The following is a 27,187-nucleotide window of genomic DNA, read 5'->3' as shown; positions in this document are numbered from 1 at the left end:
TTTCTTTTCTTAACAGGATGGTGATGTGGTGGCCCCACTTATAACACCTCGAAAAGCGGAGTGGAATAACATGGATTCAGCCCAGAGCCCAGATCACTTCCGAGAAAGGTCCAAATTTAAACTCCGGCTTTTTCAGGATGACTCAATGTGAATGTTTGCAACCATTTGTTTACATAAAGCTCTCTTCCCTGTCCCCCAACAGTATTAACTAGTGTAGGGAATTTGGTCGTGGAGTTCTACAAATTTTAGTGATAACTAGTGCTTTTTGTATTTTGAATGTAACACATATGCTCAAGTATTTTTATCCAAAGAAATGAAAGGCATTAGACAAATCTTGCTATACATGCTATGGAAAGTGTTACCCATTTTAACCGTAACTAAAGTCTTTCTCTTCTAGTAGTCTTATTTTCTTACAATAACAAAAAAAGGTTTTTTTATGTACTCTGAACTCTTATGACATATGATTGTTGTGTTTTTTTTTTTTAAGTTTGGAAATGAGAGAAGGTGCACATTGGAATTTAAAATTGGGACTATCATAAACAGCTATGGTTAAGAACAAAACATAAAATCTTAGCCTCTTGAGGGACGTAGCCATCACTTCAAATTTGAGGACAATTCTTCCTTTTTTTTTTTTAAATTTTAATTTTATTTTTTTTTTTTTTTTGAGGACAATTTTTCTTAAGTGATCGAAATGTTAGTGAAAGGCCTTTTCTTACCCTTTTAGCTAGTTGGACTAAATGGTAGGAAATGAGGACCTTCAACTCCTGAATGAGAGGCCTAATTAATTTATTGAAAAGATCTGAGGGCTCTGGTCTCCCCTGAAGTGGGACATAAGTCTGCCTCTGAAGGGACCTCTACCCTCTGTGGCAGAGGAATCCCCCAAGCCAGGCTGTTCTCTGGGTCAGTTGCAGCCCCAGACCTGGGCAGTTTCTTTCTCCTGAATACTTGCTTCCCATATCCTGAGGTCTTTGTCACTATCACTGGTTTGGCCTGGAGAAGGCCCCCTTCCAACCTTCTGTCTGAATTTCCCTTGTAAACTGATCAGAGGTTGTCACAGAAGCCATTCTTGGGGCTATTCAGAGCTGGGATTTTGTTTTTGCTTGTTCAGTGTGCATTTTATGGGTTTTAGCGCAAAGATGGAGCTTGCTGAGATGAAATGAGTGATTATCCCTAGATTCTGAGTCACCCTTTGTAGCCCAGTATTCCCCCACGCTTGTTCTTTACCTTGCAGTGGAGTAGGCACCACTGTGGTTGAGCAATTCGGTGCAAAGGGCACCCACCCCCACCTCCATATACCTACAATTAATTGCCTGTTCTATAGAACTTTACCAAGAATAAAGTCTGGAGTTAGAGCCAAAGCTGGTGGCAGCCAAAGGATCCTGTAGATGCAGGGCAGTGGAGAATGGGAGTCATAAGCCCTTTACATCCTAAGCTTTGACACTCCCTTACAAAAGCCTCCATGGCAGGCCAGGATTGGGGACCCAGCCCTGACTCTGGGCAAGAGCAATTGGGAGGAAGGAAGGAACTCAGACCACAGCAGCAGTTATCCAGTCTTAGGAGTGCTGCTACCTTCCACTATGTAACCAGGTTCTGTTCTGTTGATACTAGGCTGAAAAGTATTAGGAGTGTCTGCCATTCTATATTACCACCATCACCCTCCTCCATCCCCCAGTAGATGATCAGGAGTTGACCCTAATTCATAGGAGGATAATTAAAACCCGTCCCACTTCCACTATAATTCTATGTGGGTGAGATGTGTCCACATGTGCTCCTAGAAGCACAAATGAAGTCAGTCATGGTACAGGTCATATCTGTGTTGGCCAAGCTTCCTCTAAAACATTCAGTGGGGGGAGCTAGAGGGCTAAGACTTAGTGTACCCAGACCCAAGGTCAAGAATGTAATGTTTTTCTGCTAATACTGTTTTTATTTCTGTAACTCCTATCTTTAAATCATTGTGGTTTACTCTGGAATTTTATGATTTCAATATTGTGTCATTGTGCTAAGAAATAACTTGAATCTACTTTGTTTGCATCCTTTACATATAAGTCAGCTGCACTTTATGCTCTTTGCAACTGTTTTAATGATCAGAAACATGTACCATTTACAAGGTTAAATTTTTCTTAAGAAACACCTTCGCTATTTGTATAAAAACTGAGATTTTTAACAACTTAACCTCTAGAGTTACTGAACTATTTTCACCTTGAGAATGTAAGTAGAACTGCGAGTTTAAATGGTTGGTTACTTCATTTGGGCGAGGGAAACAGCTGCAATAAAGCTTCATGAATGTATCTCCATCTTGAAACCAAAAGTCTTTTCCTTATTGATGTCCTCTCACACTTGTGTGCCTAATCAGGACCCTTTTGTGCAAAGGAAATGTTTCTAGGAATCTACCAGACGTTTCTGACTATGTCCACGCTATATTCAGTTTGCAGGAGAGGAGATGATATTTAGCAGGACTTACTTGGTTTTCTGGCAGGAGGCAAGCATTGTCACAGGAAGGGATATGGATGTTTATTCATTTCCTGAGCTCTTGTGTCAGGAAACATCTCTTTCCTCCTTTTTAACCTGCCCTGGGTCCGACCCCACCTACAGAGATTCAACTTCTTTATCAAAATAGGCATATTGTTCATTTGCTGCTTTCATATCTTCCTTGTGAAATTAGAAATTTGTAAGCACCCAGCACACTGGTGGCAGACAAGAAGTGTTCAATGTACTAGAAAAGAAAAGATGCTACTGAAGTCTATTAGTTTCACCAGTTGAGTCCAGGTGTCTGTGGTTTGATAGTATTAAGTTAAAATGATTTCTAAAACATACAGAATAGGGATCCCTGGGTGGCGCAGCGGTTTAGCGCCTGCCTTTGGCCCAGGGCGCGATCCTGGAGACCAGGGATCGAATCCCACGTCGGGCTCCCGGTGCATGGAGCCTGCTTCTCCCTCTGCCTATGTCTCTGCCTCTCTCTCTCTCTCTCTCTGTGACTATCATAAATAAATAAAAATTAAAAATAAATAAATAAAACATACAGAATAGAATCCCATTTTTATAAGATACACACACACATCTCCGTGGAAAATTATCTGGAAAGGTATATATGAAAATGAAAATGTTAATGTTTTGGGGGTGGTTGAATTTTAGGCAATTTTAATTTTTTTAAGTCTTTTGTTTTTTCTACAATAAACATGTATTAGTTGTATAATTCCTAAAAAGAAGTTTCAGGGGGTGCCTGGCTTGCTCAGGGAAGCATGTGACTCTTGATCTCAGGGTCCTTTGTTCAAAATCCTATGCTGGCATGAAGCTTACTTTAAAAAATAAATAAATAAAAAGAAATTTCATCAGGGACTTTGTGCTGCTCAGATGAGGTGTGAATACCTTTCACTCCTTCAGAGTCACCTCTCCAGGAGAACATTATTTGCTTCCATGCCCGTCTTGGGTCCCCAGGCCACAGAGAGGTATGGTCACAGCCAGTCTTCTAGATTTTGGAGAAAATGGGCAGCGCTCTCTAAAGAGGGTCTAGATGGCATTCATGAGCAGGTCTGAGCATTTGTTGCTTTAGGAAGCTGCCCACCATGGGGACATCAGCTCAGGATCCAGGCCTCCAGCTCCTTGATGCAGAACTGCTCCTGCCGGGCCAGCACCTCATTGTTGAAAGTTGCACAGGGGTGGCTTCCCCCATGATACAAGTCTTCATCCAACCACAGCCCAAATTGGCCACTAAAGAGAAGAGGAAAATCTTGGCATGACTGAACTCCTGGATGTTGACCTTCCAGGTCTACACCACCAGCCTTTGGCTTCACCATAACCACAGCTCAGTTTTGTCTGTTTAATCTTCCTTTAAACCAATTTATCCAGATTATTGGGAACTCCACATGTTGTTCCCCCATAGGATTTGGAGCACTTTTTTTTATAGTTAAGTGATTTCAATAAATATATACATTGGTGCAACCATCACCACAATCCAGTTTTAGAACATGTGGAACATTTTAAAGATGGCAATGCTTAACCGAAGGAGTGAATCTTCAGGCATGGACTCAGCCCAAAAACTACTTCAGAAAGCATCCACTCTAATCCCCTCATTTGATGGCAAACCAGGCTCGGGCTGGGAAGTGGGTTACTGCAAATCAGCAATGGCTGGTGTGTTCTGTGCCACACTGACTCAGTAGAGGCTCTTCAGACAGCTGGGAGGGCAAGGAACTTGCCTGGTACTGCTTTCATCTTTGCCTTCAAGATAAGATTTATTCTGCCTGAATGTGGAGGTTTCACCAGGAGTAAGGCTAACTTTTTCTTCCTAACACACAGGCGCGCGTGCGTACACACACTTGCACCAGGTTCCTGGGCAGATGCCTGGCCTTCCTCCAGTGAGCGGTTTCCTGATCTAGCCTCCCATCCCTTGACTTGCCTCAGACAACCATGTGGAGGAATGCTGTTCTCCAAATCACATACATTCAGACAAAGCTGTCATCAACCTAAACACTTTGGAGGATAACCCCCCGCCCCCCTCCCTCACCCCCACCCCTCACTCCACCCCCCTCCTGTCGCTGCTGATGTTGAAGGGAGAAGCCTGGAAGTTTACCACCAGCCTCATCTGGGGCAGCCTAGCCCAGCATTTCCGGATGGGAGAGAGACCAGACACAGACTACCCCGACTCCAGACTTGGGGAGGGCGGAGCCACGCACCTGCCACTGCCCATCATCAGTGAATCCAAGTCTCCTTTCACAAAGAAAGAATTGCTTCCTGTCCACTTAAAGACCTGGGATGACAGAAAAAGCTGGGTTACCGGGTGTGTCATGCCCTTGCAGCCTGACTCCACACCACTGGGTGGCAGTGTGGTGGAGGGAAGGAAACATCCAGCTCCAAGCCCCACTATCAGGAAGTACCCTGGCTCCTGATTCTGGAAATTTCTTCTGTCCTCCCCGAGTTTACCTCCTCTTGCTTTCTAGTCTGAATTCCCACAACCCCAAAGCCCCCCATGTTCTAGAAGTAGACCAGAACTCTCCGCAGCATCCTGCTTCCAAAGCTGGAGAGCGGAGAAGGTCCAGGTCAGGAGCTGGACCCTGATTCTGCCACAAGCTGTTTCCTCATCTCTCGCTGGAGCATGCCCATTTCCCTGTGCTGCCTCATACTCTGGTCCTTAGCAAATCTTGTGGCTCCACCCCAAAGAGACTCTCAGACTACCTTCATTCCTGCCCTGTCCATCTCCACTTGTGCTCACCCAGTCCCCACCACACTCACTCCTCGCTTGCTCACAGCCTCCTTATGCATTCCTGCTTCCCCTGTCACCTACCTGCCCACAGCCCCTCCTCACACTGCAGTGTGACCTGCTCTGACCCCTGCTTTCCTCTGACCTCTTCTCTCCCTCCTTGACCACTTCGCTACACTGGCCTTGTTATGCTTGGGACACCCAAAGCTAGTTCCACTTTAGGACCTTCACAGTAGCTGATCCCTCTACTGAGAATACCCTTCCCCGCAGATCCTGAAATGGCCCACTTCTCATCTTTCAGCCTGAATGTCATCCCAGAGAAGCGTCCTGGATCACCCTGTTTAAAGTAGCCCTTCCTCCTAGGCCTTGTTTCTTTTCCTCAGCATTTCCACTCTTTGAGAACTGTGTTCATATGCCAGCACTTCACTGCCTGTGCCTCTAACATGTAAGCTCTGGGGGCTGTGTTGGTTCCCAGCAATATTCCCAAGACATAATATAGATGTCTGTTGAATGAATAAATTATTCAAGAGTCATTCAGCTAAATATTTTAGAGCTACAAGAGTAGCATAATTGCTTTTAGAGGGCTACAAGAGTATAGCATTATTGCCCATAATTAGTTGTTTAAAAAAAATGCTATGGGGACACCTGGGTGCTCAGTGATTGGGCATCTGCATTTGGCTCAGGTCATGATCCCAGGGTCCGGGGACTGAGTCCTGCATTGGGTCCCTGCGAGGAGCTTGCTTCTCCCTCTGCCTATGTCTCTGCCTCTCTCTTTGTGTCCCTCGTGAATAAATAAATAAAATCTTTAAAAAAAAAAATGCTGTGAGCAACCATGTTTTTTTTGTTTTTTTTTTAAGATTTTATCCATTTATTCATGAGAGACATACAGAGAGAGGCAGAGACACAGGCAGAGGGAGAAGCAGGCTCCACTCAGGGAGCCCGATGCGGGACTCAATCCCAGGACCCCAGGATCACACCCTGAGCCAAAGGCAGGCGCCAAACCGCTGAGCCACCCAGGCGTCCCAACCATGGGGTTTTTAGCAAGAAAATAGACTAATACAAAATTAGTTCTGGGCTCAGAAGAGATGAGATAATATTAACAAGTGACCATGAAAAGACAGAGCCATTCAATTCCTTCTCTACTTTCCTTGAAGAATGTGACCTTCAAACTTGAGGGAGTAAGATAAACGTTGCTGCTACAGAGACTCTGTTCATAGCACTGTTTGGAATCGCCCTCAAGGAGCAATTGGTGGGATCCCTGGGTGGCGCAGCGGTTTGGCGCCTGCCTTTGGCCCAGGGCGCGATCCTGGAGACCCGGGATCGAATCCCACGTCGGGCTCCCGGTGCATGGAGCCTGCTCCTCCCTCTGCCTGTGTCTCTGCCTCTCTCTCTCTCTCTCTCTGTGTGACTATCATAAATAAATAAAAATTCAAAAAAATAAAATAAAATAAAATAAAAGGAGCAATTGGTAATTCCTGAAGAACACAAGACGTGCCAAGAGACCAAAGATAGGCAAAGATCACTCAATTAAAAAAAAAAAAAAAAAAAAAAAGATTCCATAACAGGAAGTTGGGAAGACAGCCCCTGTAAAAATAATTCATTTCATTCAACTTTTTTTTTTTTTTTTTTTTTTTTAGCATTTAGTACCAGTCACTGTTTTATGTACTGGGTAGAATGGTGAATTTAACAGACAAAAATTCCTGCCTTCATGGGATTCCCATTCTAGAAGGTGGAGGTGGATAAGTTAAATAGTATGTTAGGAGGTGATAAGTGCTAAGTATAAAAAAGTAGAGAAGGACAAAAAGGATTCCCAAAGAATGGAATGTTGTCAATGTAAATTAGTTGGTCACAGATGGCCTCTCTGAGATGATGACATTTGAATAGAATCGGTGGCCCAGCGGTAGCACCGCCTTTAGCCCAGGGCCTGATCCTGGGGACCCAGAATCAAGTCCCATGTCAGGCTCCCTGCATGGAGCCTGCTTCTCCCTCTGCCTGTGTCTCTGTCTCTGTCTCTCTCTGTGTGTCTCTCATGAATAAATAAATAAAATCTTTAAAAAAGAATCCTAAAGGAGGTGAGACCTGAGCCATGGGATCCAGTGGAAGGCATTTGAGGCAGAACAGTATATGCAAAGGCCCTGAGGCAGACGCAGGCCTGCATGTTTCAGGACTGGCTCAGAGCTCATTGTAGCTAGAGGAGAGTGAGGGAAAGGAAAAATATCAAGAAACAACATAAGAGAGATTCGGAAGATGTAGGGCCTTGTAGATTATTATATTTTTTAAAGATTTTTTTTATCAGAGATGGCATCAGCTGGGGGGCGGGGGCGGGCAGGAGTGGGTGAAGAGAGGGTGAAGCAAGCTCCCTTCTGAACTGGGAGCCCGACATGGGGCAGGATCTCAGGACCCCAAGATCATGACTGGAGCCCAAGGCAAATCCTTAACCAACTGAGCCACAGAGGTACCCTGGGCCTTGTAGGTTATTATAAAGACTGCCTGGGGCGGCCTAGGTGGCTCAGCGGTTTAGCACCTGTCTTCGGCTCAGGTCCTGATCCTGGAGTCAAGGGATTGAGTCCCACGTCAGGCTCCCTGCATGGAGCCTGCTTCTCCCTCTGCCTGTGTCTCTGCCTCTCTCTCTCTCTCTCTCTCTCTCTCTCTCTCATTAATAATAAATTTTTTTTGATTAAAAAAAAATAAAGACTGGCCTAGTGCCTAGGTGGCTTAGCAGCAGTTGGATATCTGCCTTTGACTCAGGTCATGATATAGGGTCCTGGAATGGAGTCCCATGTGGGGCTCCTTGCTCAGTGGGGTGTCTGCTTCTGTCTCTCCTTGCTTGTGCTCTCTCTCAAATAAATAAAATCTTAAAAAAAAAAAAAAATACTGGCTTTTCTCCAAGAAAGGAAGCCATTGGCAGCTTGGAGCCAAGAAGTGACATGCTCTGACTTACCTTTAATTTATTTATTTATTTTTAAAGATTTTGTTTATTTATTCATTTATTTATGAGAGACACACACAGAGAGAGAGGCAGAGACACAGGCAGAGGGAGAGGCAGGCTCCATGCAGGGAGCCCGATGCGGGACTGGATCCCAGGACTCCAGGATCATGCCCTGAGCCAAAGGCAGATGCTCAATCGCTGAGCCACCCAGGCATCCCTGACTTACCTTTTAAGAGGAACACCTGCTATTGTGATGACTGAGTGTAAGCAGGGAGACCTATTAGGCGGTTACAGCAGGAACAAGGACAAGTAGCAATGGTGGCTTGAACCAAGTGACAGCAAAGGACATGGTGAGAAGTGGTGACTTCTGGATATAGACAAAGGGCAGAGCCATCGGGGCTCATTGACGACTCAGGTGTGGGGTGTGATGGAGAGGAGTTAAAGACCCCAACATTTTTTGGTCTCAGTGGTAGGAAAGTTGGAGGTGCCATTAACTTCATTGCAGAAAATGGCAGGACGGGCAGATTTTGTGGGGGAAAGTCAGGAGCTCAGGTTGGGACCTGGGAGGCTTAAAATGCCATGCTTGCAGTCCAAGTGGAAACAGGGTAGTAGTTGGATATATGTCTCTTGGGTTCCTGAATGGGCATTGTCTTCTTTTCAATTACTCCACCTTTGCACACGCCCCAAGAAGACTGCTCCCTACGCCCTTCATCACCTGGTGATCTTGTTTGTCCATCAAGACCCAACTCAACAAGCTCCTCCTCTAGGAAGTCTCCTTTGATCATCTCACCCCTTTTCATATAGGTGCTCCTCCTTGGGGTTGCTTCCACAGCACCTATAGCTCTATACTGTGATCATCTCTCTTCTGCGAGCCCGAGAGCATCTCCATCTGTCATTTAGAGAGGTAGTGTAGTGCTGCGGCCAAGTTCAAGCGCCGGGGCCTGTTTCTGCATCTCATCCTCCCCGCTGACTAGCTGTGTGAGGTTAAGCAAGTTACTTAACTTCTCTGTGCTTCCGCCTCCTCAACTGTAAGATGGGGCTGATAATAGTATGTACCTCATAGGAATGTTGTCATGATTAAATGCGCTAATTTGTGGAAGTCTCAGAATAGTGCCTGGCGGGTGGTAAACTAGTACAGTTAGCTGCTACTATTTTTATGAGTCATAAAAGTAGTGTGCTTCGTGCCAAGTGCTCGGTCGTTTTATTCAATAAATAGCTCCGAGATGGAAAAGCTTTAGATGAGAGATGCTGGGGACTGTTCCCCTCCCTCCTTCAAAAGCCCTCCTCTCTGGCAGCAAGCACCATCTGACTCCCCCACTGTCTTGTCTCTGTCACCCACCCATCTCCCTGTCACCAATCACCATGCATTAGAGTGTTGAGCTCTGGCTCACCATCCTTCCCTCCTTCCTAATTCCTGCCACTGTCCTTGGTGAATTTTGCCACCCACACGGACCCATCCCCTGCCTGCCATCATCTTTTCCTTTTCCTTTTCCTTTTTTTTTTTTTTTTAAAGATTTTACTTATTTATTTATGAGAGACACACAGAGAGAGGGAGAGACACAGGCAGAGGGAGAAGCAGGCTCCATGCAGGGAGGATGATGAGGAACTCGATCCCAGGACCCTGGGATCATGACCTGAGCAAAAGGCAGATGCTCAACCACTGAGCCACCCAGGTGCCCCCCATCCTTTCCTTTTCCAATCCAGGGGTGTTCTTACCCCCACCCCAGCCACTGTCTCCTGTGTTCACACCCGGGAATCTGTCTTTACCAGTCTGTTTCCAATGTCTCTGTCTCATATCTTATAATCCAACACATTGCTCAATGGGTGTCGTTATTGCAAGTCTCTGACCTCAAAGCCACCTCTCAACTGTTGTTATCATCTTCGTTTCATTGTCCTCCAGCCTCCCCAGCTCCCCTTCCCTACCGATGCAGACGTCAACCTCCGCTCCCCTCTGTCCCTCTGTCCAACCAGCTTGGCAAAAGCCCCAGTCACTCTCTCCCATGCCTGAACTCAAGGAGCCAAATGTAGCTGGAGGGACACGCGTGCCCAGGGGACTGGCTTGCCTTTAGACAGACCTCCAGGTGACCCTGTCCTTCTGTTTCTCTGATAGGCCTACCTCTCCACTCCCATGATGATTTGATACCTTTTCTCTGCTCAACCCTTACATTGTTTGCTCTGACCTCACTCTTAGCTGATGACCTCAGCCCATACTTCATAAGGCTGAAGTCACTGGATGTGTCTGTCTTTATTTTCCTACCTGTACACCCACAGATCTATTGGCACTTGGACAGACTTCTTGTCTGTACAGCCTGCATCAGGTGAGCCATACCCCTCTTCCTTTACAAGCCAGTCTGTAGTTGCCAGGAACCTACTGAGCATTTTAAGAAATGAAGATGGGGGCGCCGGGGTGGCTCAGTGGTTGAGTGTCTGCTTTTGGCTCAGGTTGTGATCATGGGGTCCTGGGATCGAGTCCCACATCAGGGTTCCCCACGAGAAGTCTGCTTCTCCCTCTCCCTATGTCTCTGTCTCTCTCTCTCTGTGTCCCTCATGAATAAATAAATAAAATCCTAAAAAAAAAAAAAAAGAAATGAAGATGGGCCGGCCAACGGGGATGTGCTGCCCACCACTGCCCTGACATATTCCCTCTGTGGAAAGATGGAGGGATATGAGGCACCCCAACATGGGGAATAGAGCTAGGGGCCACTGGGACCTCAGGATCTTTGGTATAGCCCTCCTCCCCCCTCCCTAGAAGGTTGGGAATATCACCTTTAGCTGTGGGGCGAAGGAGAAGAGGAAGGTCTCTCCAGTACCATAGAAGCTTTTGCTGAGTCGAATAGCTGAAGAGGAGAAGGCCCCGAACATCTGGAAATAGAAGAACTTGCTGTTGTAGCTGGAAGGGAGTGGATATCCTCTGGCAAACCTGCTCTCCAGGCTTAGTAATACAGACTCACCTAGAGGGGCACCCCGGGGGGTCTGGGACAGACCTGGGGCATAGGGAGGGCTGCATAGGCCCATCAATGTGTGTCCTTTCCCTTGACACTCCCCAAGGAAGAACTCTTGCTGGTGTCCTCCTACTTTTTCTTAAATATACTTCTTTTGTAAAAGTAATCCTTGTAGAAAGGTATTAGAAGTTATAGACAAGAAGAAAGAAACACTAAACCCTTTGCAATTCCCCCTCTGTTCCCCAGGGTAACTCTTCTTAACATATTTGTGCATTTCTTTCCAGCATCTTTAATGCCAGTGTATATATTCTTACACAGAAAACCAGATCCTATAGTACACCTGGGTTTGTGGGGTTTTTTTTTTCTTCAAGTTTTACTTATTTAAGTAATCTCTACACCCAAGATGGGGCTCAAACTCACGACCCTGAGATCAAGAGTTGCATGCTCTTCCAACTGAGCCAGCCAGGTGCCCTGTACATCTGTTTTGTAAGCTGCTTCCTCCCTTCACTTTTCTTTTTAAAAGTTCAAACATACAGAAAAGTAAAAGCACGGTACAGATAACCTCCGTGTAGACTCAAAACTGTAAATGTGTTCACCATATTTACTTTCTCTCTTCTTCTATTTTTTGCTGTTCTGTTGGAAAATAATTTGCAGATATTACAACCCTTTTACCCCTAAATAGTTCAACTCCTAAGAATGGGGATTTTCTCACGTACTATCACAATTCGACCATCTCACCTCAGAAAATTAACAGCAATTCCATAATATCTAATATCCAGTTCTTTTTTTCTTTAAGATTTTATTTATTTATTTATTCATGACAGACACAGAGAGAGAGAGAGGCAGAGACAGGCAGAGGGAGAAGCAGGCTCCATGCAGGGAGCCTGACATGGGACTTGATCCCAGGTTTCTAGGATCGTGCCCTGGGCTGAAGGTGGCATTAAACTGCTGGGCCACCAAGACTGCCCTAATATCCAGTTCTTAAAACATTTTCTCCATTGGCCCAAGAGTACCATTCATATCTTACTCTAAAAACAAGAGCTGGGGCGCCTGGCTCGCTCAATCAGTGGAGCTTGCAACTCTTGATCTTGGGTTGTGAGCTCAAGCCCCAAGCTGGGTATAGAGATTACTTAAGAAAATAAAAATAGGAATCCCTGGGTGGCGCAGCGGTTTGGCGCCTGCCTTTGGCCCAGGGCGCGATCCTGGAGACCCTGGGATCGAGTCCCACATCGGGCTCCCGGTGCATGGAGCCTGCTTCTCCCTCTACCTGTGTCTCTGCCTCTCTCTCTCTCTGTGTGACTATCATGAATAAATAAATTTAAAAAAAAAAAGAAAAAAAGAAAAGAAAAATAAAGTCTTAAATAAAAACAAAAACTTAACACTTTTAATAGCTGTGGCTCTACATCATTTTTCTTAGCAGCCTTTGGCAATATTTCACTATGTAGCAGAACCATATTTCCCTCAGCCATTCTCTCGCTGTGGGGTAGTTGGTGGCTGCAGGTTTTCCCTCTTTTACAGAGTGTGGTGGGGCAGAGGCAGGATCACTGGGAGGCAGCCCTGGGGAGTAGGTTTTGGCCTAATATAAAGAGTAACATCCTTATAGTCAGCAACACTCTGCCAAGGAAGGGACTCCATCCTGAAGAAGTGAGCTCCCCGACCTTGAGGAGGACGGTCCTTGATCAGCATCTTGAAGATGGAGGGAGCTCCTGTCCACATGAGGGTCCTCAGGGACCCTTGAGATCTCTCCCAGCTCTAACACATTCCTCTCATGGAAGAGCAGTTGAAGCTAGCTGGCCCCTGTCCAGAGAGCCTGGGCCCCATTGGCGAGACCACATGGATTTGAGACAGCGCTCTCCCAAGGTCCCTGCTGTAAAAGGTGGGCGCTTCCCGGGGCTGCCTCCTCACTGGCTGGCTTTCACTCTTAGTCTCTCAGATCCGTTCTCCCACCAGCAGGGGGATTTCAAAGCACAAATGGATCATTAAGGTGTAGTTGCCCCACATAAATTGTCTTCCCAGTTGACTATTTGCTTCCCCTCAGGCCCCACCTCCCTATTAGGCCTCTAGCTCCCAGAGAGCTGGAACCCCTTCTGTCTGACCTGGCTCTTGTCCACATCGAAGCTGGCACATGGAAGATGCATAGTATGTATACAAGTGTCGAATGGATGAATTAGGGAAGGAAGGAAGGAAGGAAGGAAGGAAGGAAGGAAGGAAGGAAGGAAGGAAGGAAGGAAGGAATGACTCTGAGGGGGGATGGTTTCAATGTCATCCTCAGCATCCATTATAAGTGACAGGCTATGGCCTCTGCCTCTTGTCCCTGAGGCTGCCCTGGGGCAGGGCCCGCTGCTGCGTGGTCAGGCACCCCCAGAGCCTCAGGTTGGGGCTGTGGCCCAGCTCACCTGACCATCCTGGTCCTTTAGCACCAGCAGCACCGGCCCGCTGCGGCCTTCCATCTGCCTGTACAAGCTCCGCAGGCTGAAGCCATCTCTCGATGTTCGGAAGGCCAGGCTCCAGAGATGTCCAGTGACTCTTGGGGGGAGGTGGAGGCTGAGCTAGGAATAGGGCTGGAGGTGAGCGAATGATCCTTGTCCCCCCACCCCATCCCTTGTTCCTTCCACTCTGACCTCAGGGTGCCACAAAGAATGAGGTTGAATAGGCCGCACTCACCCAGGCATGGTGCTTTATGGGTGGCAGAGGAGTTTACTGTTTCCAAGGGCCAATTAGGAGCCCTCAGAGAGAGGGATTGTTAGTCCCATTTTACAATTGAGGAAAACAAGGCTCAGGGAGGTGAAGCAACTTGTCTAGAGTCCACACCAGGAGTAAGCAGCAGAGCCAGGATTTGAATCAAGGTCAGGTCTCCCTCAGGACTCTTTCCCCTTGATAACCTTGGTCCCTAGAGGCTGGAGAATAGATGAGGTGCTGAATCCCTACCCCTATTCCTCCCTACTTCATCCTTCCACTGCCACCATAGGTTTGGGATGTAGGAGGAATGAGCCTAGGGTGTCCCTGGACCTGGCTGGGGTAGGGAAGGAGCGGGGGACCCTTAGGCTCCTGGCACTGCTCCAACCTGCCTAATCTCCGAGGGTCCGAGAACCTGGCTGGCTTCTGCCAGCTGGGGCTCCACAGGATCTTCAGGAGCAGGAGCTGAGACTGAGGCTGGAGCTGGGGCTGTCTTCTCTTCCTCTTCCTCTTCCTTTTCCTCATCCTCACCCTTCTCTACAGATAAAGCATCTTCCACCTGACTGGGCTATGAAGATACAAAGAGGCCTGGTGAGTCGAGGCTCAAGGAGACACCAGTTCCCATGTCTCCAGAGCACAAGAGCCTGGGCTGCCTCATCACCCCCACTCAGACCCCTGCAACCACCAGCCCAGCCAGGGGAGGCTGGTGCCCTGACCAACAAGACCACCCTGGCCCCTGCCAGCTGGAAGTCACAGGTACCCATGCCCATCAGATGTGGCCATGGACTCTGTGGTTTGTCTGCCTGCCTGCTATAGATCCAGAGTGGGTGCCAAGGATCAAGTTCTAAGCTCAGGGGCAGAAGAGAAGGGCAGGTGGCAGCCTGGCCCAGCCCTGAGAGCTGCAACTGTGTGCATCTGTACTTGAAACAATGATAATAATATCAATAATCATAACAATACCAACACCCATAGTGGCCAATGCTGATCAGCACACTCTTAACCAGGCCTGGCTGAGCGCTTGCTGTGCATGACCTCCCTGAATTTTCCCAAGAATCCTAAGAACATGCTCCTTACTATCCTTATTTTACAAAGAAAGAAAATGAGGGCCAGAGGCTTCTGTCAGTCAAGGGAGACAAGTGTGAAGCAGCTGAGAAGGCACATGCAGGTTTGTGTTAGATGTGTGATCGTCCATGTGAAGGTGTGTGTCAGCTTCAAATAGACTTGTGTTGGCAAAATCAATGTGAGAAGGTGTTGAGTAACTTTGTGTGTTTGCCTGTCAACGTGTTTATGAATGTGATTTGGGATTGTATAAATATGTGTGTGTGTGTGTGTGTGTCAGGTGGATGTGTGTTGGTTTATGCCTTCATTCAGTTGAGCTTCCAGTCTGTACCAGAATGTATGATTGAGGGTGTGTATGTGTGTGTACACGTGCCTGTACACAATGACTTGGAGACTTTTCATAAGGAGAGGCCTCCTAGAGAATGAGAAATGATGAGGACATTTCTTTCCTATTCTCCAGGTTCAAGCCTAAGAAGGGGGTCCTAGCTGAGTGGGGCTTCTGGATGGAGCTCCATCTGGCTGGAGACAGGCATCTGTGCTCCATAGGGTCTCAGGACCAAGGGGTAAGGGGGCAAGGCCCCAGGTTCCTGAACTCTTGAACTCCAGGTCAGCTGGAGAGGGACTTGGAAGGGGAACAAATCACCCATCTATGTCCAATCCTAGCCGCCCCCCCCCACCAGAGATCTAGCCTACTCCACCTTTGCTGGCTTGTCCCCCAGCCCAAGTTGGGCCCCTTACCAGCCGAGTGTAACGCCAACGGAGACCTTTCATTCTGTCTGAGCCCGGCGGCTGTCAGTGAGAGTCCTCAGCCCTCCCAGGGGAGGAAGCACTGCTGGTGAGGCCTAGAGATGACAGGGAGAGGCCTGGGGCACACCCTGCTAGTGCCAGGCCACCCAGCTGCCCTTTGCTCTCTCTCCTGTCACTCCCAAGACTAATCATCACTGGGTAGGTCTGTGAGGTCAGCTACCCTCAGCATTCAAGGCCTCACCTGGAGTTAGCAACTAACACATATTAATCATACATAGTAAATTCTAGCTGTGATTCCTTTCCATCTCCCTGCCCTTCTGGCAGCTTGGCCTAGGGATTCTGGCCCTTTGGGCAGATGCCTGAGCTCCAGGCTGGGGATCTGGAGCCTCTGGTTCTCTCTCTGACCTTGGATAAGTCCCTTGTACCCTTGGGCTTCAGTTTTTCCACATGAAACATGTTATACCAGATCATCTCAGAGTCTCAGAGGCCCTCACAGTACTCACTGCCAGCAATTCAGTTCCCTCTCAAAGCCAGCAAGTGTATTATAACAGAATTTTGAAAGGAGCCAAGACTAAACCAAAAGAACAACAAATAAACAACAGCTCCATTTAAAAAAATAATCTTCCTTTTTTTAATTTAAAAAGGCATGTGTATGATAGAAATTTTGAGAAATCAAAAAAAATTTTTGAGAAATCTAGAAAAGAATAAAGATACAAAAATATTCATAATTTCATCCCTCAGAGATAAACTCTCAACCCTTAAGTATATTTTTCCAGTTTTTTCATTTATCATATATATATACACACATATACTTTTATGTATAGTTTTAAAAAGTACCTTTCCACTTAAAAATGAGAATTCTCCAGTGACATTCAGCACCCTTTGAACATGTGATTTCTAATGGCTACATATTGTTTTCCTCATAGGATGTATCATTTATTCCTCAACTGTTGGACATTTTGTGTGTTCCTAATTCTCTGTGATTATAAGCAAAATTGTAATGAAATTCCCTGTTCGTAAATCTGATTATATCCTTTATGATAAATTTCAAAAGTTGAATGCTGGATCAAATGTCATACACAGGGTGCCTGGGTGGCTCAGCCAGGTAAGTATCTGCCTTCAGCTCAATGAGGAGCCTGTTTCTCTCTCCCTCTGCCCCTCCCCCCAGCTCCTGCTCTCTCTAGCTCTGCCTTTCTTTCAAATAAATAAATAAAATCTTTAAAAAGGTGGGGCCATACACATAGTTCTTTTTTTTTTAAGTAATATTTATACCCAACATGGGGCTCTATCTCATGATTCCAAAATCAAGTGTTGCATGTTCCACTGACTGAGCCAGGCAATCACCCCCTCATAGTTCGTTTTCTTTCTTTCTTTCTTTCTTTTTTTTTTTTTAATTTTTTTTTTTTTTTAAATTTATGATAGTCACACACAGAGAGAGAGAGAGAGGCAGAGACACAGGCAGAGGGAGAAGCAGGCTCCATGCACCGGGAGCCCGACGTGGGATTCGATCCCGGGTCTCCAGGATCACGCCCTGGGCCAAAGGCAGGCGCCAAACCGCTGCGCCACCCAGGGATCCCTCTTTCTTTCTTTCTTTCTTCTTCTTTCTTTCTTTCTTTCTTTCTCTTTCTTTCTTTCTTTCTTTCTTTCTTTCTTTCTTTCTTCCTTCCTTCCTTCCTTCCTTCCTTCCTTCCTTCCTTCCTTCCTTCCTTCCTTTCTCTTTTTTAAGATTTTATCTATTTATTTGAGAGAGAGAGAGAGAGAGAGCACAAGGAGGGGAAGGAGAGAGACAGCAGATTTCCCCGAGTGGGGAGCCTGACATGAGGCTCAATCCCAGGACCCTGAGACCATGACCTGAGCCAAAGTCAGATGCTTAACCGACTGAGCCACACAGGTGCCCCCATAATTCTTGATAATGTTTCCAACAAGGCTTCCCAGGGCTTAAAGCTGACCCATCTCAATTTATCTTTAGGGAATCTTTGGGTAATATATTTCTGAGCACCAAGTTTTATGACCTTAAATTACAGATAAGGAAATTACCATTCTGAGAGTGGAAGAAACTTATCACAGCCACACTAGTATAACACAGTGGTTACAAGCACAGGCTCTGGGTTTCCTAGGTGGCTCAGTTGGTTGTGTGTCTGCCTTCAGCTCAGATCACAATCTGGAGTCCCCGGATCAAGTCCTAAGTCTTGCTTAGCCCAGAATCTGCTTCTCTCTCTGCCCCTGCCCTGCTTGTGTGCATGCCCTCTCTTTCTCTCTCAAATAAATAAATAAAATCTTAAAAATAAAAAATAAGTACAAGCTCTGGAGTCAGGGAGTTCAAATCCTGATTATACCACTTCCTTGCTATGTGACACTGGGCAAGTTACTTAACATCTCTGTGCTTCAGCCTCCTCTTCTGTAAAATACTAACAACCACCTAATAGGGCTGTTGTAAGAGTGAAAGAAGAGAATGCCTGGGATGCCTGGATGGCTCAGTCAGTTAGGCGTCCAGCTCTTGGTTTCAGCTCAGGTCATGATTTCATGGCTCGTGGATGGAACCCCACATTGGGCTCCCCACTCAGCTGGGAATCTGCCTGAAGATTCTTACCCTCTGCCCCTCCCCCTATTTGTGCACATGCTCTCTCTCAAATAAATAAATCTTTTTTTTTAAAAAAAGGATAATGCCTGAAGAACTAGGATGCTAAGTCCAGCCTCCATTCTTCTGCTATCAATTCGATGAGATAACCCACAGTGCCTGGTGTTCAGTGAGTGTTGGGGAAATGATAGTGCTTATTGCTATTCTCCCAATACCACCTCTGAGAAATTCAGGACTTAAATACCTGACACTTAAATACCCACTCAGTCTCCACCTGGGCTCCTCTGGACAGATGGTCTCTTGGTCACTTAGTAGGGAGAAGAAGTAGCTCAATGGGGAAGAAAAAGGCAGGAATGGGAAAAATGTTCTTGCATTGCACAGCCTTGGCTTCTGGCAACCTCCCCCAGCCTGTCCAGCCAGATGGTTCCTTACCGTATCTCCCAGGCTCTCCAGAGACAGCCACTTCCAGAACCAACTCTTCCACCTGGCAGTCTGTCCGAAGCAGCTTTAGCTTTGCACCCTGGTCCCCTGGCAGTGGCTGGCACCTCTGCCCCAGCCAGGCTCCAGGCGCTCCTCCCCAGCTCTTATACCTGCCCAGAGGGCGTCTGGCCTTGGCCTTATGCCCACTCCCGTTCCAGCTGGGAAGCCTGGCAGGGATTATTGTCCATCAGAAACTCAAATCCCATAAATATACACAAACAAGACCTTGTTACCCTCTGACCTCCAGCTCGGCCCCCACCAGTCCAAAGAGATGGAGGACACTGAACTTCTTGGCTCTTGGACTCCTCTCACCACAGCTACCAGGTACCACCTGGAGCCTGGAGCCCACCATTAGGAACCTTTCTTTATCGGGTACAGATGCTACAGGAAAAGGCAATGCCGTGGGATTCTCCATCAATCACTCCATTCTACAGGGGAAGCCCGAGGCTGGGAGGCAGAGAGAAGACATCCTTTTCTGCCCTGGCTTGTTTCCCCTCTCTCAGATGGGGTGATGACTCTCTCCTCACTGGCCTGTTGTGACAGTATGTGAGATCACGCACGGGAAGTCCAGTGTTTGGCACACAGTAGGCACTTCGTCCACGGGGGTGTGTTGGGAGGATACTTTTCTGTCCCTGACTCAAAACAAAGTAGGATTCAGTGAATGCTGTGTTGTCAAATCACAGATCCTCAAGTTGGAAGGGGCTTCAGCTAATCCCAGAACAAGCAGTCTCCACCTAGGCCAGTGCCCACTGGAGAATACATCCACCAAGTGGTCTCCTGGCCTCTGCTGGGTGGGTGGACCCCTTGTCTCTGGAGGCCTGCCTCATTCTCACACAGCTGAAAGACACCCTCTCTGCTGAGCTTTGTGTTGAGGACCTGAGTCCCAGATATTCTAAGTCCAGGTCTCTTAGGGCGATGCCCCCTCCAGGAAGGGTGGGATGCAGAAAAGCCTTGTATTATGGGGAAAACAGGCAAATAAATGGCCCTGTTGCCACCTCAAACAGGGCTGTTGCAATATGTGTTTGAATTGTAAACGGTTCAGGGGTCATACATACCTGGCCCTTTTTCCAAACTTATTTCCCTCAGGCTCAAGACCTGAACCACTGGGCACTTTGAGAAGCCAGTGAGATTTGCTTTGCTGTCTCATTCTTTGTTCTTGTGTCCAGGAAAACCCAGAATATGACCTGTCAGGAACACCAATCCAATAACAGGGCCCCTAAAAGCTCCCATGATGGGATTCTAGGCGCCAGAGTGCCAGACATCCCAGCTCTGGCTCAAAGCTCGCCTTCTCCTTTCTTTTCCAGACCACACGCCGCCTCTCTCAGAACTCCCAATATTATTGCCAGGAAACAATTTGAATGTCCAATAAAAAGGGGAAAGGTTAAGTGATTCTTGGAACATCCATTCCGTGGATTATTTCTAAGTATTAAAAGTGATGCTTGCAAAGAGTTTATAAATGCATGGGAAATGTTTCTGCCCCTCTGGTAGATGGAAAGAGGACATAAAATCCTAGGCACCTCACAGTTTCAGCTGTATGAAATACACTTGACTAGAGTCCTTTCTAGAAAACACCCCATGCCTACTGGGTGGACTGGCTTCACCTCCCCCCATGTCCTGGGAAATCTAAGTTCTGTTCTCTGAGATTTGAAGTCTTTGCCCTCCTTGGTCTCCTCACTCTCACCTGAGAAAACAGAAGCCATCAGCAGCAGCCCCCTCACCCTCCAGACAGAAGCCCCTACATCTCCTCCATGGCTCCCCCTCTCCCCCACCTTTTTTTTAAAGATTGTATTTATTCATGAGAGACACACAGAGAGAGAGGCAGAGACATAAGCAGAGGGAGGAGCAGGTTCCCTGCAGGGAGCCCGATGTGGGACTTGATCCCAGGACCCCGGGATCATACCCTGAGCTGAAGGCAGAAGCTCAACCACTGAGCCACCCAGGTACCCCCTCCTCCATGCCTTCCATCCTTCCTCCAGGATGATGGAGGTAAGTCCCCTGCTCCCTTCAAAAGCCAAGCCCTCATCTCTTGATCCCTCTTTGTCTCCTTCTCTGTCTCTCTCCCTCTCTCTCCACAGGATGGTCCCCATCCCAACTGCTCCATTTCTCTTTTTTCTGCACTCCACCTCCACAGCCTGCTCACTCTTCAGTGCACTCCCTTTGACTTCTGTCCTCACCACCCCAGTCTCCTAGTGGTGCTAGGCAGGGGGCACTTTTCTGCCCTCCTCTTCCTGCAGCGTCTCCACTGCCAGACCCCTGACCCAGGGATGCCTCCCACTTCATTCAGCCTCCTGACCTCCCTGCAACGCATCGCTGTGTATTCTCTCCTACCTTACTGGGTGCTCTCTCTCAGTCTCCTGTTGGTAGCTTTTCCTCTTTAAGTCACTTTCCAGAATCAGGACTTCTTAACTTCCTGCTTGTGGACCAGTTTCTCTTTTCTCTATAGATGCTCTCCCAATAAGACCTCACCTGGTCGCGAGGATTTAAATATGCTTGAATGCTGATGACTCTTCAGGACTCCAGACCAAATAGAGTGATCTGTTTAAAATACAAATTAAAAAAAAAACCCAAAACCCACTCACAAATTAGATTATGTCATGCCCCTGCTTGGAGGCTCCAATTGCTTGTTGCTGCATCAAGAATAAAGCCCCTGCCCAGGGCATGCCTTGGCTTCACTCCAGCTTTAACTTGTCCTTTAACTTTCCATCACTCATCGAGTCCCAGTCACACCGACCTTCTCACTTCCTTCAACATCTATCAAGCTTATTCTGCCTCAGAGATTTGCCCTCGCTGTTCCCTCTGCCTGAAATTCTCTTACTCTTTTTTTTTTTTTAAAGATTTTATTTATATTTATTCATGAGAGATACACAGAAAGAGGCAGAAGGAGAAGCAGGCTCCCCATGGGGAGCCCGATGCGGAACTCGATCCCAGGACCCTGGGACCATGACCTGAGCCAAAGGCAGACGCTCAATCACTGAGCCACGCAGGTATCTCTACTTTGGGTCTTTGAATAACTCAATTTGTATGTATACATATTAAAAAAATATTTAAAACATTTTAATTTTTAAGTGGGCTCCATGCTCAATGTGGGACTTGAACTCACAAAACCCTGAGATTACATGTTGCATGCTTTACTGACTGAGGCAACCGGGTGCCCCTGAATAACTCAGTTTATTTATTTTAATTTTATAGGGCTTTAAAAAAACCCTCAGTTTATTTATTTTTAATAACTCAGTTTAAATGCCACCTCCTCAAAAAAAAAAAAAAAAAAAAAAAAAATAAATGCCACCTCCTCAGTGAGGCCTCCCTGACTATACTATTTAAAGCAGGGTCCCGGGATCCCTGGGTGGCGCAGCGGTTTGGCGCCTGCCTTTGGCCCAGGGCGTGATCCTGGAGACCCGGGATCGAATCCCACGTCGGGCTCCCGGTCCATGGAGCCTGCTTCTCCCTCTGCCTGTGTCTCTGCCTCTCTCTCTCTCTCTCTCTGTGACTATATAAATAAATAAATAAAAAAAAATTAAAAAAAAATAAAATAAAGCAGGGTCCCCTACTAATTCCTCTAATTCTCCCTCAGCCAGTGGTTTGTTTCTTTCATGATTTGTATAATGAAAAAAGAAAAAACACCCTTTAGTTTAAAAAAAAATCACCTCCTCTTTGAAGCTTTCCAGGATTTAGTCTTCATTCAGTTTTCATCATGGTGGTCAATTTAGCAGCTTGAATGGGAGGAAATTACCTGTTTTTCCACTGAGTAATTGGCATCATTTCTTACAATCTGATATAAAATTCTTATAATCATTGTATGCTTCATTCCTTCTTGAGTAGAGCTTTATATTTTTGTAATTTTTTAAAAAAAGATTTTATTTAATTATTCATGAAAGACACAGAGAGAATGGTAGAGGCATAGGCAGAGGGAGAAGCAGGCTTCTCGCAGGGAGCCCCATGCAGGACTTGATCCCTGATATCACATCCTAAGTGAAAGGCAGATGCTCAATTGCTGAGCCACCCAGGTGTTCCTTGAGTGGAGCTTTAGATAGCATCCACTGCTATACACTGTGTGTGTGAGCTGAACATTGCCCATCAGCACAACAGACTTTGAAACTGGATGTCCCTGGGTTCCAATCAGTCTCAGCTCTGTTGCTTCCAAGCTGTGTGACCTTGGACAAGCATTCCAGTTATCCATTGCTGTGTAACAAACTAACCCAAAACTTAGTGGCTTAAAACAACAATATTTATTTTGCAGTTTGGGACAGCTCATTTCTGCTCTACTTGGCATCATCTGGGACAGTGCCAAAGCTGGGGGCTGAATCATCTGAAGGTCCACTCTCTCACATGTCCGGTGGTTAGCAGGGACCAGAGCTGGAGTTGTTGACTGGAACACCTTTACTAACCTCTCTGTGAGGCCTGGGCTTCCTCCCAACATGGGGCCTGGGTTCCAAGGTGAGTGGATTAAGAGAGAAAGAGAGTGTGAGCTCAGGAGAGCACTGAGTAGCTTTTTATGGGCTAACCTTAGAAGTTACAGCATCACTTTTGCCACTCTCTATTGGTTGAGGCAGTCACAAAGGCCTACTCAGGTTCAAGGGGAGGGGATATAGATCCCCTTGCTCAACTGGAAGAGTGTCAATGCCACACCGTAAAAAGGGTGATTGGGGTGGGCTGTATGTTGCTGTGCCTCTCTTTGGAAAATGCAGTCAGCCACAAGAAACTGAAACACAGAGAAGGCAAACCATTTCTGAGAACTCTATAGCATCTCTGTGCCACAAAAGGACCACCCTACAAGAAATGGAGGCATCAGAGCTGGAAGGACTCTGTCATCTGTTGCATCAGACTAGACCAAATGGGGACTCTGAGGTCCAGGAGCTGGGAAGGCCTGCTCTGGCCCTTGCCCTGTGCTATACACCACCAGCTTGTTTGTGATGAATCTACAGTGGCCCATCTCCCCCCTATACTGCGTGCTCCATGAGGTCAGGAATGCACCAATGACAAGTCCACTTATTGTCCTACCTGGTGCCTATGGACTAGGTGAGGGGACAGTCAGGGCAAACAGGGGAGGTGGTGCCTTGCCCAGGAGTGGTGGGAATGTCTAAAGAAGCCTTTGTGGAGAACTTGCTAAGTGGCCCTGCTCCATGTGGCTCTGTGGAACCACCTGGAGGAAACACCTGAGGGTGGAGGGGGCACTCACACACCTGGACACACCTGGATCAGGGTGAAGCCACGTCTCAGGTGAGAAGGCATACCGCGGTATTCCCCACTGTGAAGGAGGTGGGATAGAAATTAAGAAGCAGACCTGGTGTCAACTGAGTGTCAAGAGCAGGAGGAGGCGGAGAAACAGGATGGGGGGGTGGGTGGGTTGGATGCGGGGGTGGGGGGAAGAGGAAGGAGAAATCGGCTGGTGGAGGAAAAGGAGGGGAGGCAGGAACCGGGAAAAGAAGAGACTGCAGGGGGTAAACATAACCCTGCCCCCTCCCCAGATGGCAAGGAGGTGCCACCCGGAGAATGGGTGCCCACCCGTGGGGCAGCCCAGGGCTTAAAACGGGCTCTGCCCAGCGGTGGCTCGGTGAGGGAGAGTAGCTTCAAGGAGCAGGGGAGTGCACCGAGGCGGGAAGGTGCGGCAGACACGGGAAAACCCACAACAGAGCCAGAAGCACGGCCCTGGAAGGAAGGAGCGGAAACCACCAGAGCCAGGGCTCGGGGGTTGTCTGGGGCTGCCCCGGGGAGGGAACGTGCGGGGATCAGGACAATTGCCTCAGTCTGCGCCAGCCCCCGCCGGGGCCGGAACCTACTCCCAGAGCATCGCCGGGCTCATAATGGGACGCCTCCATTTTAGCCATGCGGAGCCAGAGACCGGGTCGGGGTTGGAGCAGGAGTGCCCGAGATTCCGGCAGGTTAAGGTGCGCAGAGTTGGGCATGTCCGCAGGCCCGTGGGAGGGAGGCCGAGGCAGAAGAGCCAGAGCGCGTCACGGGCCCCATCCGCGCTGGGCCCGACTCTGGGCTAACGGCGCGTGCTCCCTCGCTTCAGTCTACGCATCTGTACTATGGGATGGTCGGTCTCGCCCGGCGAGGTTAAGGGGGGCGGAGTTCGCGCACGCTCCGCACGGCCGCGAGGGGCGAGGCGCCGGCGGTGTATATGGATGCTGGCTCCTGCGGTCTGAGGGCGGCTCGGCCTCCGCCGGGGAGTCCCCTCGCTCGCCGCTCCCGGGGCCCCTGCGCGGGCGCTGGGCGCAGGGGCGCGTCGGCCGGGTTCGTCCCCCGGGCGGGCGGGGGCGGCGGCGGCGGCGGAGCGGCGGCGGCGGCGGCGGCGGCGGCGGGAGCCCGGGCCGCGGCAGCCCCGGCCCGCCTGACCCTCGAGGGGGTCGCTGTTGCCTCGCAGATCCCTCCCTCGCTCGCAGCCTGCGTCCCTCCCTGCCGCTCCCGCCGCGTCCGCCTTTTGTTCGCGGAGCCGCGCGCCCCCGAGCCGAGGCGGCGGGGCGGGGAGCTGGCGGGGCTGCGCGGGGGGCGGGCCGCGCCGGGCGGAGCCGGGGCCGGGGCCGGGGCCGGGGCCCGGGCCGCAGCCGGACTCGGAGCCCGAGGGAGCGAGCGGCGCGCGGGCAGCCGGGGCCCCGGCGCACTCCGGGGGCGCGGCGAGGCCGAGGGGGCGGGCGCCGGGCGGAGCCGGAGCCGCAGCCGGGGCGCCTGGAGGCGGGCGGGCCGCTCTCTCCGAGCGCAGGGCGGCGGGGAGCCGGCGCGGCGGGGGTCGGGGTCGGGGTCGGGGTCGGGGCCGGAGCCCAGCCCCGCGGCGGAGCTGGGCCGAGAGGAGCCGCGGCCCGGGCGGTCGGAGCGGCGCCGGGACCCTCCCCAGGGGCGCGGAGGCCGGGCGGGCCCGGGCCATGCGCGCCGCTCGCTGAGGCCGAGGGAGGCCGCGATGGAGGTGCCGGCGGGGGAGCCCCCGGCCCGGGGCTGCGGCCCCCCGCCCGCGCCCGCGCCCGCGCCCGCCCCGGAGAGGAAGAAGAGCCACCGCGCGCCGTCGCCGGCCCGGCCCAAGGACGTGGCCGGCTGGTCTCTGGCCAAGGGCCGCCGCGGCCCAGGCCCGGGCGCCGCCGCCGCCTGCAGCGCCGCGTCCTCCGCGCGGCCAGACAAGAAGGGGCGCGCAGCGGCGCCCGGGGCGCGGAGCGCGGGGACGCGGGTGGCCGGGGTCCGCTCCGGGGTGCGCGCCAAGGGCCGCCCGCGCCCCGGCACCGGGCCGCGCCCGCCGCCCCCGCCGCCCAGCCTCACCGACAGCAGCTCGGAGGTGTCGGACTGCGCGTCGGAGGAGGCGCGCCTGCTGGGCCTGGAGCTGGCGCTGAGCAGCGACGCCGAGTCGGCGGCCGGGGGCCCGGCGGGGGCTCGCCCCGGGCAGCCGCCCCAGCCCGCGCCGCCCGCGCAGCAGCCCCCGCGGCCGCCCGCCTCCCCGGAGGAGCCGTCGGTGGCCGCGTCGTCGGTGGGCAGCAGCCGCCTGCCCCTCAGCGCCTCGCTAGCCTTCTCCGACCTCACCGAGGAGATGCTGGACTGCGGGCCCGGCGGCTTCGTGCGGGAGCTGGAGGAGCTGCGCTCGGAGAACGACTATCTCAAGGTGGGGGCGCCGAGGGCGGTAAGGGAGGCGCCGAGGCGCCCGACTGGAGGAGCGCGGAAAGGGGGCCGCAGCCCCCGGGGACCGCCCGAGGTCGGCGTGGGGCTCCCACACATCCTGCCTCCGTTTCTATTTGGGAAACCGCCTCCCGGGGAGGAACTGGCCAAAGGGCCCTAATTCTGGAGGGAGGGAGTCTTGGGAAGACTGCTTGGGAAGGTGCCAGGATGCATTACTTGGGATGGGGTGGGGGTGTGGGTGGGCAGTGAGGGCTGCACCCCCTGTCCTTCACCTTCCTAGAACCCCCACCCCCAGGCCCGAGGCCAGGCCTCTGGTTGCTGTCTTTTCCCGAACCGGTGTCCGTGTGCACTTGTGCCAGGGAAACCCAGCGGCCCCTGCCCAGGGGAGGCCACGACACTATCCTGAGTGCTTCGCCTGGTGCAGGCCTGTCCCTGCCTGCCTTTCAGGGCGGGTCCTGTTTGAAAGCATGACATCTGGGAACATCCCCTTGGCTAGAGTCCGACTTCCGTCCAGTCTAACGGTCCCACAGCCTGGGAGGATGATGTCGTGGGAGAACTGGTTCAGAGGCAGCTTCCGAAATCCCAGGATGTCGTCTTCTGCCCTGTACACACAGCAGTCCCTCCGGCCCCTCCTGGCCCGTTGCCTTGTCCTTCCCATGTTCCCGGTGAGAGGAGGGAAGCCGTCCGTCTGAAAGGGGCATTGCGTCTGGGCATCTTGGGGCCCTGAGAGCTTCCCAGGAGAGCACACGAGCCTTGCCTTCACCCTCTCAGCGGACATGAGCACCTACTGGGTACCGGCCAGTCTCTGCCCGTGGTCTGTCAGTGTTTGGGTGCTGGCCTTGGCTGGGGACACGGAAAGAAAGCCTCACGGGCTCCACCACCCCTGGCTGGGCATGGTTTTCGAAGAGGCCGAAATGTTACCTACTACTCTTGTCAGTTGATGGCCTGGCACACCCAGAGTACCCTGGCCAGGAGCCACAGAATTC

General features: G+C 50.1%; 3 protein-coding genes across 11 annotated transcripts in view; 2 read left to right on the top strand and 1 right to left on the bottom strand.

Annotated features, from left to right (window-relative positions):
• The window catches only part of SAMHD1 (SAM and HD domain containing deoxynucleoside triphosphate triphosphohydrolase 1), a 52,649-nt gene extending 50,361 nt beyond the window's left edge, over positions 1–2,288 (top strand). The window contains exon 16 of the mRNA XM_025469995.3: positions 17–2,288. Coding sequence (XP_025325780.1) covers positions 17–151 — 135 coding nt within the window. The 3' untranslated portion in view covers positions 152–2,288. The remainder of the gene's footprint in view (positions 1–16) is intronic.
• Positions 638–24,780, bottom strand: TLDC2 (TBC/LysM-associated domain containing 2). 9 transcript variants are annotated; one of them, XM_035706023.2, is made up of 10 exons: positions 24,383–24,780; positions 23,786–23,850; positions 20,934–21,140; positions 18,558–19,789; positions 15,539–15,642; positions 14,130–14,309; positions 13,462–13,614; positions 10,890–10,985; positions 4,671–4,744; positions 638–3,708 (listed from the first exon to the last, which is right to left on the bottom strand). In XM_035706023.2, the coding sequence occupies exons 5-10, from the start codon at positions 15,569–15,571 to the stop codon at positions 3,573–3,575; spliced, it is 672 nt and encodes a 223-aa protein (XP_035561916.2). In that variant the 5' UTR covers positions 15,572–15,642; positions 18,558–19,789; positions 20,934–21,140; positions 23,786–23,850; positions 24,383–24,780; the 3' UTR covers positions 638–3,572. The 9 variants fall into 9 exon arrangements, with proteins under 9 accessions (XP_035561916.2, XP_035561918.2, XP_048956658.1 ...); XM_035706025.2 differs by having other exon boundaries at positions 23,796–23,850; XM_049100701.1 differs by lacking the exons at positions 23,786–23,850; positions 24,383–24,780 and adding an exon at positions 21,892–22,089 and having other exon boundaries at positions 18,558–19,237; positions 19,661–19,789; positions 20,934–21,849.
• A 597-nt stretch (positions 24,781–25,377) lies between these two features.
• Positions 25,378–27,187, top strand: part of SOGA1 (suppressor of glucose, autophagy associated 1) — a 77,105-nt gene continuing 75,295 nt past the window's right edge. Inside the window, 1 exon segment of the mRNA XM_025469968.3 lies at positions 25,378–26,187. Within this exon segment, the coding sequence (XP_025325753.1) occupies positions 25,501–26,187 (687 nt within the window). The 5' untranslated portion in view covers positions 25,378–25,500.

Source organism: Canis lupus, chromosome 24 (genome assembly GCF_003254725.2).
Source record: "Canis lupus dingo isolate Sandy chromosome 24, ASM325472v2, whole genome shotgun sequence".
In the NCBI taxonomy this organism is placed as follows: Eukaryota; Metazoa; Chordata; class Mammalia; order Carnivora; family Canidae; genus Canis; species Canis lupus.
The sequence above is the reverse complement of the archived record's forward strand: the minus strand, read 5'-3'. Positions and strand labels throughout refer to the sequence as shown.

Coding starts and splice junctions, on each gene's coding strand:
- TLDC2 (XM_035706023.2), bottom strand. CDS start 15,571: ATGAAAGGTCTCCGTTGGCGTTACACTCGGCTG. Junction 13,615..14,129: donor GACCCTCGGAGATTAGGCAG/GTTGGAGCAGTG, acceptor CCCTATTCCTAG/CTCAGCCTCCACCTCCCCCC. Junction 10,986..13,461: donor TAAAGGACCAGGATGGTCAG/GTGAGCTGGGCC, acceptor TTCTATTTCCAG/ATGTTCGGGGCCTTCTCCTC.